Raw genomic sequence first — 17,232 nt, 5'->3', positions numbered from 1 at the left:
GGCTCTGGGTTACGATGGGAATTCGGGGCGCTCAGGCTGCGCTCAGACCTCCGTCGAGATTGAGAACGCAGTTGTTTGCAAAGCCGTTTGAGGCCAAAAAGATGGCCGCATCGGCAACCTCGGCAGGATCCGCGACACGGTTGAGGGGCGTATCTCGAAGATATGCCTCCTTGAGATCCGGCTTTAGGTCTGTTTTGGAGACCTATCAGCTTTGCCATGTCTTGGGGGTATTTTCGTGCGAAAGGGATTCAGGCGAGGAGCAACGATGGGTACTGTTAGAGGGGGTACTCACGATCCCACATTGGGCTCTTGACCCATCCTGGTAGGAGGGCATTGACGCGGATAGATCGGGCGGCCATTTCGCGACACAGGGCTCGCGTGAGTCCTAGAAGGCGCACGTGAGCGAGCTGCTATATACATGTACAAATAGGATTGGAGGCGGGAGCACAAGGGTAGCCATGTTGCCATGTAGGAATGATGAACGATTCTGATGGACGAGAGTGTACGCACCAATAAGACCAGCCTTGGAGGCCGCATAGGCTGTGACGCCGAGATCGCCCTTGGTGGCCATGAGGCTCGAGACGTTGATGATGCATCCTAAATGCCTGCCTGTCAGACGAGTACCCGGGCTGGACGGATGGGGGTGAAATCCGCACCATTCGGCCTTATCCTGGCATACTTGCAAACCAGCATGGGGGCAAGCAGGTTCGTGTCGACTATGGAAGCGAGCTCCGGGTCAGGGGTCCGCTTGAGCAGGGTCGTCTGCGAGATTCCCGCGCAGTTGACGAGAATATCGACGGGCCCAACAGCCTCGCCATTACTTGGCTGGAGCACGCAGTCAGCTACCGCAAAGCCCACCCACGTCAGTCACGGAGCAATCTACCTGGGAGCCAGCGGCGCCACGTCCGCCAAAGACGCTCTTGATGTCGGCCGGGTCCGAGACGTCCAGGCGGAGGAAGCGGTGCGCGGCCGGCACGTCCGATGGCGCGGGAGCGTTATCCGGGGACGAGGATGGGGCCGGCGACGGAGGTGAGTACGGGGCCAGCTCGGCTTCGAGCTTGGGGCGAGCCTGGAGGGCGGAGCGGCCGAGGAGGGAGACGACGGCGCCGTGGGAGGCGAAGGCCTTGGCTATCTGGGCGCCGATGATGCCGGTCGCGCCTACGACGGCGCAGTGCTTGCCGGCGAGGCGCAGGGTCGTCATTGCGCTGGGGGTGGACTGGACGACGGAGGGCGGGCAGCGAAGGGAGAGCTGGTGGTTCGCGACTGAGTTGGTCGCCTGTCACTGATGAGATGCAACCTTGGATCTCAGCATGCCGCGTCGTGTCACTGAGAGAGCTTGGGGGAGGTCGCGGCAGGTGGGGCAGGCACAAGGGCTTCGCGCTTGCTCGCCATAGAGTGCTTGCACGGCGGTTGCACGACGGTGCTACTTCAGCAAAACAGCTGTCAGTTGTTACTTGGGCCTGATGAGAGCATAAACTCCATCCCGTACAGCACTGCCCCTTTGTCCTTGGCGAAAGACGTGATTTTGGCTTTGGGCCAAGAATGTGTTGTTCTGGGAGCTTGGTAGGTTTAAGAGGAGGTACCAAGGGGAAACAAGTACTTTTTGAGGAACGTCCCGTTGCACAAAGACACTGGCATCGATAGTGAGCCAGACGCAGGGGTCAATGTGCACGACACGCCGGCGACCGGGTTCGAGGTGCGAGGACACTGCATCGCCACCATGTCGCGTGTTTCGCTCCCGTGTCACGGGGGGGCCCTGGGGCATCGAGCCACGAGAAGCTGTCGCAGATTGCACTCGGTCGTCACCGCCCGCGACGTCACACGTGCGTCGCGCCCGTCAATGCTGCTCGCCCCGAGCTGCTCGGCGGGACGGCCAGTGGAGACCTCCCCGCCTGCAGGATATGCCCCAGCTGTAAAACGAGTCCCCTGATTGACAGGTGATGCAGTCGACGGGCCACTGGGCGGGGAGGATGGGCATCTGCAGCCGGGGCCGGCGATTTCGATGCTCCCGCAAGCGGCGGCTGGCCTGGCCCCGACGCGACGGGAGTGTAGAGTACTGGGTACAGCCCCGCGTACCTTGCAAGACACGGTTTCTTGGATCTGCGAAATGCTACCATCCGTATGGTAGGTCATGTATGCCACTGGGGGTATACGTGAGGTGATAGCCCGGGCATGGGGGGACGGGCAATGGACGGCAAACTTTCAGGGGACAATAGGCAGCCGCTGCCACTCATCGTGGGCCGTTTTAGAGGGGGGCCCGTGAGCGTCTTGGCGGGCGGCCTCGGCTTCCAATTACACCTCGTTGCAGGTACAGCTCAGCACAGCACTGGACGGTACCTGGAGCGACACACTAAATTTCTCCCCACCCCGGACCACAAGACGACCTCGCGCTTCACACCTTGCATGCCTCGTCCGGCATCCTCCTCCCAACTCTCGCCAGTCCGTCCCGGGTCGCCTCCCGTCCACTCCTTCCACCCTGCTTCCCCCGCTGGCCCTCATGTCGGCGGCGGCCTCACCCTCCAAGACTCCCACCGCAACCCATTGACGCCTCCCGCAGCACCGCGCAACTGCTGTCGCATCAACCGACTCCACGAGCCGACCATGAGCGTCGGCGCGCAGCCGCCTCGCGAGGCCCCGCCCAAGCCCGACGATGTCCCAGACGCGGGGTTGAGGAGCCTTGACCATTGTAAGTTGGCCGTTGCCCGGTGCAGGCGCTGGGCCCTCGAGACTCGCGGTCAATTGAGGCGCTGCTGACTCGATGCTGCGCGCGACAGACAAGAGGGCGCTGCCGCGATGGCGCTATGCCGTGCGCCAAAAGACACTGCCGTTGATCCGCTGGGAGACGCCGTATCTCGCCTGGATGCAGGACAAGCTGCGCACGCCCGCGCTCGACAGCTACTTCGCCATCACCGCCAACCTCGGCACGCATACCTTCTTCATGATCGGCCTGCCCATGCTCTTTTGGTGCGGCAATGCGTCCTTTGGGAAAGGGTACGTCGACTCGATGCGACACTTGTTCGTGGCCCCCTGACGCTGACATTGGACCGCCATTCTCAGTCTCGTCCACATGCTCGCCCTCGGCGTCTTCTGGACGGGCTTCATCAAGGACTTTTACTCGTTGCCACGGCCGCTCTCGCCACCGTTGCACCGCATTACGATGTCTGGTTCGGCCGCGCTCGAGTACGGCTTCCCCTCGACGCACAGCGCAAACGCCGTGTCCGTCGCCGTCTATGCGCTTCTCCTCCTGCGAAGCCCCGAAAACACGTTTGCCCCGAACACGAAGCTGCTCCTCGAGGGCGTGTCCTACTTCTACGCCGTTTCGATCGTCTTTGGCCGCCTGTACTGTGGCATGCATGGCTTCATGGACGTCATAGTGGGATCGACCATGGGGGCTGCCATCGGCTGGATCGAGTACTACTACGGGCCTCCACTCGACGAATACATGCATTCGAGCGGTTGGATGGCTCCTTTCATAGCCATGCTCGTCATCATCGTGTTTGTTCGCATCCACCCTGAACCCGCCGACGATTGCCCATGCTTCGACGACAGCGTTGCCTTTGCCGGCGTGCTAATCGGCTTAGAGTTCGGGACGTGGACGTACGGCAAGATTCCCGGAGATCCGTGGGAAACCCATGCTTACGGCAACGGCACGGTCGACACCTCGGCTCTGGGTCTCTGGAAGAATGTGGCCAGAATCGTCTTTGGCGTCCTCGTCATCTTCGTATGGCGGGAGACGATGAAACCGGCCCTCCTGAAACTGCTACCTCACCTGTTCCGCGGCCTTGAGCAGGTGGGCTGGAACCTCCCGCGACGATACTTTACTCCAGCCAGCGAATACAAGTCGGTGCCTCCGGGCTCGCGGCTCGACACGCTCTTCCCCAAGGCCTCCGACTTCCCGCGCATGGTAGAGAGCATCCGCCACCCTACCACGCGAGGCAGGTCGGTCTCCATCGGGCCGCAGAGCGCGGCAGATGCGTACGAGACGCTGGCGTACCGCGAGAGGCGGCGTCGCGAGAGCATCAGCAGCAACCACAGCCTCAAGAGCAAGTCCAGCAACATGGACCTGTCGAGCGCCGTGGACCCTGGGGCGAAGGACGCGGACAGCTCGGGCAGGGTCGCGCAGGCGTCCGGGTCGCAGAAGCCCCCCGCGCATGAGTACGAGAAGATGATGGGAGACGGGGAGGTCGTCATGACGCCGGTGGGGGAAAACGGCGCCGCGGGCGGCGGCTTCGATAAGGAGGGCGAGGAGCTGGCGGAGAAGGAGATGTTTTCACGGCTGGTCCGACCGCGAGTAAGATATGACGTGGAAGTTGTTACGAAGTTGGTTGTCTACACTGGTGAGTACAGTCATCCACCCCCCTCCCTCTTCCCCCCCTTCCCCCCCTTAAACCTACCTACCAGAGAATCAATCGCGGAGGAGAAACGAAAAACGCTGACCGCGGATTCGCCCGCTAGGGATCGCTTGGTTCGCGACGGCCCTGATCCCCATCATGTTTGAGTTTGTGGGCCTGGGGACCAACCACCTGCAGGCGGTAATGAGATGAGTGAGCGAGCGGGCGGGCGCGCGCCGCGAGTTGGCGCGGGATCAGGAGATGATGACGACATTGCATGCATATATAAAAATCGCAGAGGGCAGAGCGCGCACACACAGCCCCGTGATAACGCACGCGCGCGGGTCGGCAACGTTACTTGTACAAGATGCGTTATCTCTTTTTTTTTAACGGTACATACATATACATGACCTCTTTTCTTTTTTTATTTATCATTATTGTGATTTCTGGGCGAATTGCTGCGCGGGAGGAAGGAATCCACCTCATTGCCTGCCTCCTTTATCTGCCTGGGTGTTTGGTTGGCCTTTGTCGAACGCGTGATGACGGGAGTGAGGGCGGTGTGCCGTGGGGAGTTTCGCGGGACGTTGACCGAGTTGCACATGCGAAATGACGTGATGGGGCCGCGCGAACGCGACGGGACGTGACGGGGCTGCGGGCACGATAAGGCGTCGGGGCGCCCACTACATCTCACATCTGCCTTGCATTGCCTTTATGTCTCTGCGACGGTTGGTGGTAGATACCTTGCATCGCCGCCATTGGTTGTGCTGACTGCATCAATCAATCGCCCAGTGTTAACATGGCAGACGGGCGAAATGTCACAAAGTGCAGTAGGTAGACAACAAGACAGGCCAGAGAGAGAGAGTGCGCTGGTAAATGCGGGTGATCAATTCATGATCATGGTATATAAACGAAACTATTCTACACTATGTCCCCTTGACCTCGCGTCCCTAAATCAGTGCTCCAACTGCTGCGCCTTCTCGTTGTTGGTGGGGACGGCAGCACCCTCGTGCGTGAGGGCGGGCAGGTCACGGTCGAGGTCGTACATCTTCTCCTCGTCGGCGTCGTAGTGCTTGAAGAGGAACCAGAAGATGCAGCCGGTGGCGAAGGAGAAGCAGGCGACACCCGTGTACATCCACAGGAACTTGGGGTCCGTGGCGACGGAGACGAGGGCCTCAGACAGGGCGGAGCCGAAGGCGTTGGTGAAGAGGTAGATGGACTGGACGAACGACTTCATGCTCGGGGGCGCCTTGGTGTAGGCGTACTCGAGACCGGTGACCGAGATGAAAATCTCGGAGATGCCGATGAAGAGGTAGGCCGGGACCTGGATGGCGATGTGCACGTTGTTGGGGAGGGGCGTCTTGCCATCCATGCCCTCCGGGCATGCACCCGGGTGCTCGTAGCAAGGGCCAGCCGAGTAGATGATGTGCTGGACAATGGCGGCGTAGGCCAGGCAGAGGGCGGCAAACCAGAAGCCGATGGTGATACGGGCAATGGGGCGCAGCTCAATGCCGGCGCGGCGGAGGAGGGGGTAGACGACGCTCTCGAGGAGGGGAGTGAAGACGAGAATGGAGATGGGGTCGAAGTTCTGCATGAAGTCGTTGGGCATGCCGTGGCCCTGCATCTGGCCGGCCTGGGTGACGAAGTTGGTCGAGAACTGGCCGTAGCACACCCAGAAGATGGGGTCTGAGACAAATGTTAGCCACGGTTCTGTCGTATGACGAGTAAAGGCAAAAAACTCACAGAAGATGAAGACCTTGCAAGCACGGAGGGCGCGCTTCAACTCCTCGATGAAGTGATCGTTCCAGGGCACAACCTTGGTCTTGCCGTGGGCCTCGCGCCACGAGGGCTTGGCGGCGTCCAGGTCGCGGGCCATGATCATCATGCCGAGAGCCTTGAAGGCATCGGTGATGATCTGTCCCTGAGGAGGGCGGACGACGTACGACTTGCGGCGAATGATGAGGATGAAGATGCCGACGTTGAACATGCAGAAGCACATGAGGAAGGCAGTCCAGAAGCCCTCGTACTTCTCCATGAAGGGCGTGGCCATGAGGGAGAGGGCGCCGACGTTGATGCACCAGTAGAAGATCATGTAGATGCGCTGGTAGGTGATGGCGGGGTCGATGACGACGCGCTCGCCCGTCTTCTCCGTCTTGATGGCCATGACACGGCGCTGGTACTGGTCGGCAATCAGGGGCGCAATGTTGGACTTGATGCCACCAGTGCCGAGGCCAATGATGATGATGGCCGTGATGTAGCCGCCGAGACCGGCGCCATTATCAATGGCAACGGGGAGAGAGGTGGTCCAAAGGATGACGAGGCCGACCCAGTAGATGACGCAGAAGATGAGAATGGTCTTGTACTTGCCCAGGTACTGATCGGAGATGATGGCACCAAGGATGGGGGTAACTGTGCGAGCAGCGGTCAGCACCTCTTCTGAAGAGAACACGAGCGAGGCGCGCATGCTTGCGAATCAGGCGAGAGACATGGACGTACCATAGCAGAACCACTGGAAGAAGAGGTTCAGGCCGGTGGCGGCCTGGTGTCCCAGACCGAGACCCTTGGCACCGTCGGAGCCATCGGGGCGGTTGTTGATGTAGTTCTGGAACAGACCCTGGGCGCCGTAGTAGGTGAAGCGCTCCGTCAACTCGACAATGGCGATGAGGAATGCCGAGGCGGGGAGGTTCTCTCCCACGCGGCGCAGCGTGCGCTTCTCGTACTCATTGGGCTCCTCGCCATCCGGGGTGGGATCCGTCTCCGCAGCGCCGGCGGAGTCGGACTTTTCGTTCAGGTCGGAGTGGCCAATGTAGCCGCCGGCCATGTCAGTCTCCTTGTTGGGCACGCGCTCAGCGAAGGTCTCGTGGAGCCTGGGGGAAGAGCTTCAGGTCAGCGTGGCTGCGAGTCTGTGCGCCGCCGGACATGAGGCGACGGTGTAAGAGATTTTCATGACGTACTCGGCAGCCGGGTCCTCGTGGTTGGTGGCCATGGTTGCGGTTGCAGGTGGTGGGCGGTCGCCAGCAACGCTCTCTGTCACGCTCTACTCTGCTCGCACGAGGCAAGGACTTGGAGGAGGTGGACAAGAGAGGAGAGGAAGGGGGGGAGTGAAGAAGGGGGGGAGTCGACAGGAACAAGGTCGCAAGCTGGTCCCCGTGGGGGAGACGCGGGATCTTGGGTCTTTTATTAATGACGGACTGGTGCGGCCGGTCTGCAAAAGTGCAGGAGCCATCCGGCCAGCCAGCCAGCGTGGAGTGGTGGTATCGATGCGGTAATGGCAGGAGGTCAACGGTGCTATCAGTGTGTGGAGCAGGCGCCTGCCGGATGCAACGACTGACGATTCCTGGGCTTGCGCCAACTCCGAACGACGCCAACGCCAACGACGGAGTAGCGCGAGCGCAGTCGCGGGAGCCGGTCGGTACGTACGAATGTTGCAGTGTTAGCGTGGCGCCTCATGGCATGAGTATTTCCTGTGCCAGTACTGTATGTAGCATGGCACGCATGGCTGGCAAAAAAAGAAGAGGCACGACTCGATCCGCGCCGTCGTTGCACCCCCAAACGTGTAGCGCATGCATGCACACACCCGACATCACTGCTCCCTCCCTCCATCCTCCGCCGTCGTAGTCGCCGAACTGAGACAGGGCCGCCCCAGAGCCCGCCCGCGCAAACGGGAAAACCCCCCCTCCCCCTTCGCCCCTTCAAACGGCGAGGCCGTGGCCCGTCCCCATATCGCATATCGCACGCGCGCAACGCTGCGCTGCGCTGCGCGGGATTGGGCCGCGGTGGCGTCCGCACCCGACTTGGGTTCCTCGACTAAGATGCCACAGCGCCCCCGAGCGCCCAGGAGGCAAAACCACGGCGGCGGCGGCAGCGACGGCGGGCGGTCGACTCGACGAAACCACGCGACTCGCCGCGGTGGAGGCTCCAAATCTTCGACGAAGCTTGTTCCTCCGGGCTGGTGGTTGGCCGGGCTGGCCTGGTTTCGGTGGCGCCCTCGAAGGGCCCTTCGCCGCATCCCCACCCTCACCCCGGGTGGCGTCGAGTCTTGGCCCAAGCTGGAAGGCGAACCGAGGGCTTGCGGGAACACGTTCCGGCTTGGCCTGCATCGGCTTATTGTCTCCTGAGCGGCTTCTGGCCGCCACCTCGTGTGCCAAGCTGTCAACTCCCAGCGCGTGTTATTGCCGGGAGGGCAGAGGCGGCGCCCGAGGAAAAAAATCTCGAACGACGTTCGAGTAATGCTGTGCCATGCCGTGATCGGGGACAGAACCATTTTGCCGGCTTCTTCGTCTGGACTCTGGATGAAAGGGCCTCTCCAGGCTCTTATCGCGCAGGCCGAGGCGGCGCCGGCCGGCTGCGACACTCTCACCCGGGCGAGGCGGAAACAAAGTTTTTTTCGTCTTGCCTGTTCCTTTCCGCCTTCTGGAAGCCCGGTCGCGCTGCTGGCACGCCCACCCCTGGTTTATCGGTTTATCGGCCGTGTCCCACCCGCAGGTGCTGTCCGCGGCCGCGGCGCCTGTGTGTCCGAAGTCCTGGTAGGTGTGTGTGTGTGTGTGCGTGTGCAAATCAAACTGTGTGTCCGTCCGTCCACGTACGCACATCGTATGTGCCTCGTCCGGGAGGGCGGAAATGCACGTAGTACCTAGTAAGCCAGGCCCCAAAGTAAGCATATTGGTAAAGCCGGCTCCAACAATGGCGCTGCAACCATCCACTCTGGGGAAATAGAAGCAAGGGGATCTGATCGCCATGGCCATCCGCAAAACCGCGAACAGCCGCCCTCGTGCACCGCGATCCCGGGGCGTGCCTCTTCTCCGCCCCCATGGGCAGCCAGCGTCACTCCTGACGCCCGCGATGCGTTTTGAGTTTGCCAGAGTCGACGAGTACGAGGCGGGCGGCCGGGCTGGACGGCACGAGCTGAGCAAGGCGAGCCCCTCCGTCCCTCCACCCCAGGCGCCGGCAGGGCACTGGGATGACTGGGAGGGCACCTTGGCGTCTGCTGGAAACTCGGGTCGCGACGAGGGCGGCGCGGGTCGGTTCACGGATGGAGTCATGGACCTTTTGTTCGTCGTGTCGTGTCGTGTCGCTCCTGCCCGCGCCGCGCCTGCCTGCCTATCCACCATGCCACCCAGTGGCACCCACCGCACCTACCTTACCAGCTTCCCAGCGCACCAGCAGCGGCACCCCCATCGTCGCCTGCCGGGGCGCCCGCCAATCACAGCGCCTCGGCGCCGCAACCCTCCGACGCTGTGCCGAGGCCGCTCCCGTCTTGGCCAATCGTGTGCCAAGACCCCCCCGGTCGCGACCCAGAAATCGTCCCCCTGTCTTCCAGAAACTCCATCAAGCCACCATCGGCCGGCCAAGCAACTTGCCTTCGGTATCCATTCCACACCGGGCCACCCGAGCCTCATGCGCCGGTCCGTGACTTGCTCGCCTGGTCTGCTCGAGTCTGGAGTCTGGAGACCGACGATGGACACCACACGTTACGAGACGCGCCCTCGAGATGGAAATGCAAGTAATTCCCTATCTATCAGCAGAGCCCACTTCCCCAAGCTTCGCTCCACCCCGCGCCTACGACTACGAATTATGGTTATGGCTGCGGCGGGGCCCGCGCTTCCTGCAAGGTTGCTTGCTTGATAATGCGCAAAATGGAATCCAGGGTTCTGGTTGACTCGCCATGCGCACCTCCAGGCTGACGGGCATGCAGGCATGGCAGGGCAGAGCACCACGGTTGCCACCACCACCGCCGCACCTCCATGGAACCTGGAAAGCCATCGTCTGCGGCTCCACGTCCGCCGCTGCCGTCCTGCCGCCCGCCGTCAAGAAAAATCGGCTTGCGGCAGATGATGCGCGCCAAGTCTTACCCCGACGGGCCTAGTCCTCCTCCGTGACCAGATTCGACGGCGCCCATTCATGCGCGATGCCCGCTCACACTCGCAAACGTCCCTTCGGACATGCAGCCATGCAAGCCTCCAACCGCCTCGGCCTGCTTTGGGGCACGATCGTCCGAATTCAGTTCGCGACATTGAAGGGGATGCCAGCCTGCCTAGCCTCCCCGCGACACCGACGCCAGCATCCACATCTCGCGCGACAGCCCCAGGTTTAGGGACCCCCCCAAGCCCCCGAGGCTCGAGATCCGCCACCGTAATTCCCGCCCTCACGGAGACTTGTCATTACGATGCCCTAATGAGGACGTAACAAATACTCGATGTGACCCCATTCCCCGGACGGCCGCGGCGTGCTGCCCCCATGGCTCGCTCCACGGCTGCCACGAGTCGCCCCGTCTTTGCACAGCTATGGCTTGGCGCCTCGAGCTCCCACGCCTCATCAAGGGGTGCCAGATGATTGAGTCTCATGTTTGGCGACGGGCACAGTACCCGACGGATGGCCGGCATCGTTTACATGCCTGCTGGTGCTGCATATACGGCCACGGACAAAGGGCACATGTCGGACAGCTCGAGTCGATGGGCCACGTCGTCGACCACAGCACCGCGGCTTTTTCCTTTTCTGACGAGCTATCGCGTCTAAAGTCCAGGCCTAAATCCGGCCCCGGCTCGCATTCATCCTTCGGCCGAGAGCAACACGCCACGGCATGTTTAGCTGCAGCGTTGTCGTGGTCACTCACAACGCAATGGACGTGGTTGGCCGAAGCTTCGCTCCCAAGTTGAAGACGAACCGCATTTCGTCTCGGCCCTCGGACCCAAACGTGCTCAAGCAAGCTGTGCCATGTGTTTGTTGGAACTAGTCCCCATGGCACAGGGTTGGCCCCAGGTACTCTGTGGGCCAGCGCTGCGCCAAGGGAAGCTGTCAGACTGATTAGTTTGTCCCCGACGTGAGTTCGGAGGGCCTGGTGGATCGCTCTGCATCTTTCTTCCATCGGAAATGAGATCTCGTGTGTGCCTTGCTTCGGGACAGCCCATCGGATCATCTTACTCTTCTGCTTACACACACCCGGTCAGAATCCTCTTTCCTTCTCTGGCTCAGGTGTGTTGAGAGATCATTTGGAGGCCTTCTTCCAAGTGTTTCCTCCCAGCGAACCTTAGTTTCGTTGCCCTAAGCTAGAAAAGGACGTATCGAAAGACGTCAGCATTGCCTGCAATGGAAGCGTTTGAAGCCGAGTTGGCCAAAGCAACAAACCCTGGTAATGGGGACTTGCTGGGTGCCGTTGGTATGGTCATTGACAACAACGGTGAGACAGAGCGTTTCTCTGCAAGTGTTGAAATACGTATGAGGGGATAAGAAGAGGGTATCTAATTCATACTGTGGGACGTGACCAGGAAACTTCTTATACCGACATGCTGCTGGACGCCAATTGCTTGATACCGACTCGCCGCCCTTGGATCCTGATTGCACTATATCGCTCACCTCGGCAGGCAAGTTCTTCACCAATATCGCGGCCCTGCAACTGGTTGAACGCGGTATTTTGATGCTCGACGAGCCGATTAGCAAGCATCTTCCTGAGATTGAGAAATGCCTGCTCGTCGAGGAAGTAGATGAGGAAATACGGTTACGCCGTCCAACCCACGACGTCACATTGCGCCACCTGCTTTTGAGTACGGGTGGTATGGGCACCCCCGATACGTACCAAGCACGGTTTGGCAGCGAGGATAGAGTACCGCCGCCGGACTTCCCCGATGACGCCCATCCATTAGCCAGGAATGTATTTACGCACCTTTTCTTTGAGCCCGGCGAGGGCTTCGAGTACGGATCGGGGCTGTATTGCGTGCAACTACTCGTCGAGCGGCTTGGCGACAAGGATCGGTTCTTCCAGTACGTCGACCACCATATCTTTGGCGCGCTCGGCATGACCGCCTCCACCTACCGACCGGCTCTGGTGCCGCATGTCTGGAACCGCCGCCTGCAGATGGTAGAGCGCAAGGTTGACGCCTCCGCGACGGACGGCAAGGCCTGCCTCGTGCCCCGTGACAAGGACACGTACGGCCTAACCTGCAGTATTTCCGATCTGGCCCGGCTCTTTGGCGATATCATGTCGCCGGATTGCAAGCTGCTCCAGCGCCAGGAACACCGTGATTTGCTTTTCACGCCGCAGTTGACGCCCGGTAGCCAGGCACACCAGTCGCTGCTGGCCGAAACCACCAACTATGGCTTCCTGCTGCCCCTCGAACAGGGCGTGTCCCACGAGGTATCATGGGCGTTGAGACCGCCTCCGGCGATGAACTGGACCGCGGCGGGCGCTTTTGTTGAAGAGGACGGTACGCTTCCAGGCACAGGCATCCCCAAAGGGACTGTCGCGTTTGAAGGGCATCCCAATATCATCTGGACCATGAATCGCGAAAGGGGGCGCATGATGCTTTTTGGTACCCAGTTGCTGCCCGGCTACGATGTGAAGGCACATAATCTTGCGGTTCGGTTTTTGTATGACGCTTGGAGGACGTTTGGCTAGTTGACAAGGAGTACAAGGGATCGGAATGGACTCTCTGGCGCGCCGAGTGTCGGTAGATACTTGGAGAGCCTGAGCCTACTGTACCCCTTGGATCTCACTTCCAAATGCTCGGTTCAACACCTTTCATCGCGTCAGTGGGCTGCTGCGACAGTAGCTGCGGGTGGGCATTGCTGATTGGGGTGACGATCGATGCAGACTGATTCCCGTCATGCCATTCCTTGTTCCCGAAGGAGCTATCGTCCGATTTCGCTCACAAAGTTGCTGAATCCTGTCGTGCTTCCGACTGTACTAGTCAGCCGAAGTGCCTAGCCCTGAGTGATAGCTGCCACTGATGACAGCGAAACATGCCACATTCCGTGGAGCACCGCCTTTCTGTAGTGCGTTGCTGCAACAGCGCGTCGCTGTTTCGATGGTGGTCGGCGCCGTGGCCCAGCCAGATTGCCAGCTACGATGAACGCCTAACACGAAAGTAACGTCATTAGAAACACTGGTACCAAGGTCACTGCCAGCTTGGCTGTTTTCTAGGCTTTTGTACAATGTTTAGGGGCTACGAGGCGGAATTTGCGAGTGGATGATGATGGAGCCAGGCGGGTGACTTACACGTACCTGCACCCACTCCCACTGCAAATCGTAGAAGCGTTGAATGTGCGATCCCTGTCTAAGCCAGAGCGCATTTCTTCTCACGCAGAAGACGAGGTACGAATGTGCAAGCATAGCCCAGATTGCCCTCTGGCCTCAAATTTTCGTCAACTTAGGGTACTAAGTTAGTAGGCTTGGCGAGCAGTGACGTTTGATGGGCGTTGCAGATGCGGTTCCAGACATCGACGTCTACCCTTCCCACGTGCGTCACTCAACAGCGCAGGCCATTAATCGTCTGAAGCCTTCTTGGCCTGTACTTATTCTAGAATCAAGGTCGAATTCCATGATATACATGCACTACAACGCTGCCGCTAGCTTTTCTGATAGCAGTCGTACGTGGGCGGATGATATGACCTGTACATAATAGAGTCAGTCATCAGACAGGATGTACTGCACTCCACATATTGACGGTAGTGCAATACAAGCCTGCAATATAGAGTCCCACACAGATCGGGAACGGCGATGCCCTTGTCGTCAACGGCGGCGGGATGCAAAGGGCGTGCTTTACAGCTTTTGTGGTCTCGCCAGGGGCCTAGGATCTCAGATCTGGAGCCTCTCTGCCGGGCGGGATGGCGCCTGTTAGCGGCGCCCTAGTCGCGGGTGTGAGGGCGGCTCCACTGCCATTTTGACGTCTCATCATCCTCTCTGTGCTCGTGCTGCGTCAAGACTGCGTTTCGCAGCTTTGACGATTGAGATGAGCCCCTTTCTGCTAGTGGAAAGTGGAAACTGTTCCTCTCGGCGCGATGTCGGAAGTGCTGCTGTATGACAGAGCATCATCATCATCCGCCGCAGCATCGCCGTCACTTTTGTATCGCAGAGGACAGTGTGGGGACGGGGGGTGCCACGACGACGGGGGCCAGCGACGTTGCATTGGGCAGGCAGGCAGACTCCATAGGTATCATGCTGTCCAGACTCCGGACTCCAGAGGAAGATGCCAGCCCCGGCACGGGCCAGACCGAGACCATCGCCGGCGACGGCCGTGCATGGGACATGGAGCCCCAAAAAGCCCCCGTCCCCTCTTCTCGGGGCTGGGCTATTTCAGGTGAGGCGCTCCGACGTGATGCCTGCATGCGAAACGTCGCAAGCCACCAACAGCAGGAACAGCAATACCAGCAGGCCGCCGCTACTCACCGTGCGATGGGGGGCTGCGTGGGCGCGAGATATCCGCGCCGGCAGGGGCGGCACTAGCGGGCTCTGCGCTTTTTCTGAACCCAGGGATCCTGTGATGATTACGACGCTGTGTTATTATGACTTGTAACTGTGCGTGAGCAGTTGGGCTCATGGGGTGCCGAAGGTTGTATTCGAAACGGCCGATATAATGTCTACTTCGCACATACTGTACCGGCCAATGTAGCACCAGATGGGGAAAGATGGGGAAGGAAGAAATGGCACCAGTCCTAGCCAGGCTTCAGGCCCCCTGGGAAGCAAGCGTCCAAGATGTCCACATAAAACTTGTCCGTGCGTCCGGTGCCTTGGATTCTTCCTCTGCTGCTACTATTGTGTAGTGTGAGAGCCACGCCGGTCGCACGACACGCTCGTCCGCCTCTGCCTTGAGGCTTGTGGACGCCCCTGTGGATCGTGGTACGGCAGCGCACTGGTCACGGTACAGCATAACACACCTCATGCGTGCGATTCTTCGCAGTGCTTGTCCTACTTAGTCCCCTGCGCGTGGCTGTACCCCTCTGCCTTATTGCCAGGTAGCAAGCCCAAACTGTGCGGCCCAATCACTCGCCCTTTTACTCGTCTGAACCTGCTGCGAGCGAGATGCAGGAACCGTCTGTGATGCGACAGCCATGCAGCAGTAGTACCTGGGGGGTTCTGCTGTTGGTGGCGGCGGCAGCCACCAAGCTCGGCCCCGGCCCGCACGAGTATCACGACGGAGGCGGGTGAGAGGGTCACGATGCCTCAGCCATCTAATATGTGTTTTACTGCGGGAGGGGAGAGGCGTGGTGGTGGATAAGTTGGACGCACCCCGGTCCCTGGATGGGTTTCTCTTCCTGTGAACTCTTCCGAGGGCTTGCACTGTTTCTGGGAAGCGTCCGTCCTGGGGTGCGCTGGTATAGAGGTTTTGCTTTGCATCCAGTCTCTACAGTCCTCTCTGCTGCCTTCCCGATCGGGCAACCACTCACTGCTGGACATTGATAACAATTCGGCCGTTCTCACGGCTCGACACGCTCTCTACCATTCATCGATACTCCGAATCATCGACCACGATGCGCCTCTTCGTCTCTGCTCTCTTGCTGGGCGGCATCGCCTCGTCTTCAGTCGTGCCACTCCAGGGGCCGCGACCTCCCGTCGGCAGAAGTCTCAGCTCTCAACTGAATGCCGCTACGAGCCTGTTGGATCAGAAGTGGGATGCAGTCATCAATGGAGCAGACGTGCTGGAAAGTGACCTTCTCCAAGGCATCCCCAGGTGGCTCGGCGGGGATCTCACCTCCTACGCCCTCCGCACGAGATCCGTTGACCCGGGGTCTTTGAAGGTCGACACGGTCAAGCAGTATAGCGGGTACCTGGATAACAAGATCTCAGACAAGCATCTCTTCTACTGTAGGTTCAGCGAAGTGTCCCCTCGGGTCCAGTCCAGTCGCTAACCGCAAATGCTGGTCAGGGTTCTTCGAATCGAGAAACGATCCCGCCAAGGACCCGGTGATCCTGTGGCTCAATGGCGGCCCGGGGTGCTCATCCATGATCGGGCTGTTCACCGAGATGGGCCCGGCCTTCATCCCCAACAAGGACCTCGTCCCAGTCCGCAACGCAAACTCGTGGACCAACAACGCCTCCATTATGTTCCTCGATCAGCCCGTCAACGTCGGCTACTCGTACAGCAGCCAGAGCGTGAACACGACCGCCGTCGCCGCCAAGGACGTCTACGCCCTGCTTACGCTCTTCTTCCACACATACCTGCAGTACTCGAAGCTGCCGTTTCACCTCGCCGGAGAGTCGTACGCCGGGCACTACATCCCGTCGATCGCTCAGGAGATTCTCGACTCCAAGAACCCGCTAATCAACCTCAAGAGCATCATGATTGGCAACGGGCTGACGGAGCCATTGACGCAGTATCAGTACTACCGCCCCATGGCCTGCGGCGACGGCGGCTACCCCGCGGTCGTCAACGAGACCTCCTGCCAGGCCATGGACGCCATCTGGCCGGGCTGCGAGAAGCTCATCCAGCAGTGCTACCAAGACGGCAGCAGCACCTCGGCGTGCGTCAACGCCACGTCGACCTGCAACGGCCTCCTGGACATTTACGCGAGCTCCGGGCGCGACATCTACGACGTGAGGAACCCAAACGGCGCGGGCCAGAACTCGTACGGGCTCGAGTTTCTCAACTCGGACAAGGTCAAGAAGGCGCTGGGCGTCGAGGTGAGCAGCTTCCAGGCGTGCAACATGACCGTCTACGAGAGCTTCATCAAGGCGGGGGACTGGATGCGGCCGTCGTCCTTCCCCGTGGTGCAGGCGCTCACCAAGATCTCGGTGCTCGTCTTCGCGGGCGACGCCGACTTCATCGGCAACTGGCTGGGCAACCGCGCGTGGACAAACGCCCTCTGGTGGCCGGGCAAGGGGGAGTTTAACAAGGCCGAGTCCAAGCCGGTGCGTGTCGCGGGGACCAACGACAGCTACGGCGAGATCAAGGCGGCGCAGAACTTTGCGTTTATGCGGATATTCAAGGCGGGCCACACGGTGGCGAGCTACCAGCCCGTGGGGGCGCTGGATATGATGGTGCGCTGGGTGCGTGGCGAGTGGGCTCGGATGTGAGGGAGAAGACGGCTGGAACTGGACATATAGCATAGTGCCTCTAATGTGTAGACTGAATGAAAACAGGAGCATCTGACTTTGAAGAGCGACATGTCCGTTGCCGGGACTTGAATGCCC

General features: G+C 60.2%; 5 protein-coding genes across 5 annotated transcripts; 3 read left to right on the top strand and 2 right to left on the bottom strand.

Moving 5' to 3' along the window:
• Positions 1–31: 31 nt before the first annotated feature.
• Positions 32–1,201, bottom strand: PLICBS_008567 (uncharacterized protein; the record flags this gene model as incomplete). The annotated part of the gene is made up of 5 exons (XM_018323902.1): positions 32–189; positions 293–385; positions 511–597; positions 657–825; positions 884–1,201. The coding sequence occupies 5 exons, from the start codon at positions 1,199–1,201 to the stop codon at positions 32–34; spliced, it is 825 nt and encodes a 274-aa protein (XP_018177081.1).
• A 1,400-nt stretch (positions 1,202–2,601) lies between these two features.
• Positions 2,602–4,544, top strand: PLICBS_008566 (uncharacterized protein; the record flags this gene model as incomplete). Its single annotated transcript, XM_018323903.2, has 4 exons — positions 2,602–2,686; positions 2,775–2,991; positions 3,058–4,337; positions 4,456–4,544. 4 exons carry the CDS (start codon positions 2,602–2,604, stop codon positions 4,542–4,544), a joined length of 1,671 nt encoding a protein of 556 aa, XP_018177082.1.
• Positions 4,545–5,283: 739 nt separating this feature from the next.
• On the bottom strand, positions 5,284–7,314 carry PLICBS_008565 (uncharacterized protein; the record flags this gene model as incomplete). Its single annotated transcript, XM_018323904.1, has 4 exons — positions 5,284–6,014; positions 6,072–6,737; positions 6,825–7,195; positions 7,283–7,314. 4 exons carry the CDS (start codon positions 7,312–7,314, stop codon positions 5,284–5,286), a joined length of 1,800 nt encoding a protein of 599 aa, XP_018177083.1.
• Positions 7,315–11,414: 4,100 nt separating this feature from the next.
• On the top strand, positions 11,415–12,720 carry PLICBS_008564 (uncharacterized protein; the record flags this gene model as incomplete). The annotated part of the gene is made up of 2 exons (XM_018323905.2): positions 11,415–11,505; positions 11,690–12,720. The coding sequence occupies 2 exons, from the start codon at positions 11,415–11,417 to the stop codon at positions 12,718–12,720; spliced, it is 1,122 nt and encodes a 373-aa protein (XP_018177084.2).
• A 2,852-nt stretch (positions 12,721–15,572) lies between these two features.
• On the top strand, positions 15,573–17,115 carry PLICBS_008563 (uncharacterized protein; the record flags this gene model as incomplete). Its single annotated transcript, XM_018323906.2, has 2 exons — positions 15,573–15,906; positions 15,968–17,115. The coding sequence occupies 2 exons, from the start codon at positions 15,573–15,575 to the stop codon at positions 17,113–17,115; spliced, it is 1,482 nt and encodes a 493-aa protein (XP_018177085.2).
• Between the last annotated feature and the right edge of the window lie 117 nt (positions 17,116–17,232).

Source organism: Purpureocillium lilacinum (assembly GCF_023168085.1).
Source record: "Purpureocillium lilacinum CBS 284.36 DNA, scaffold_6, whole genome shotgun sequence".
Classification (NCBI taxonomy): Eukaryota; Fungi; Ascomycota; class Sordariomycetes; order Hypocreales; family Ophiocordycipitaceae; genus Purpureocillium; species Purpureocillium lilacinum.
The sequence above is the reverse complement of the archived record's forward strand: the minus strand, read 5'-3'. Positions and strand labels throughout refer to the sequence as shown.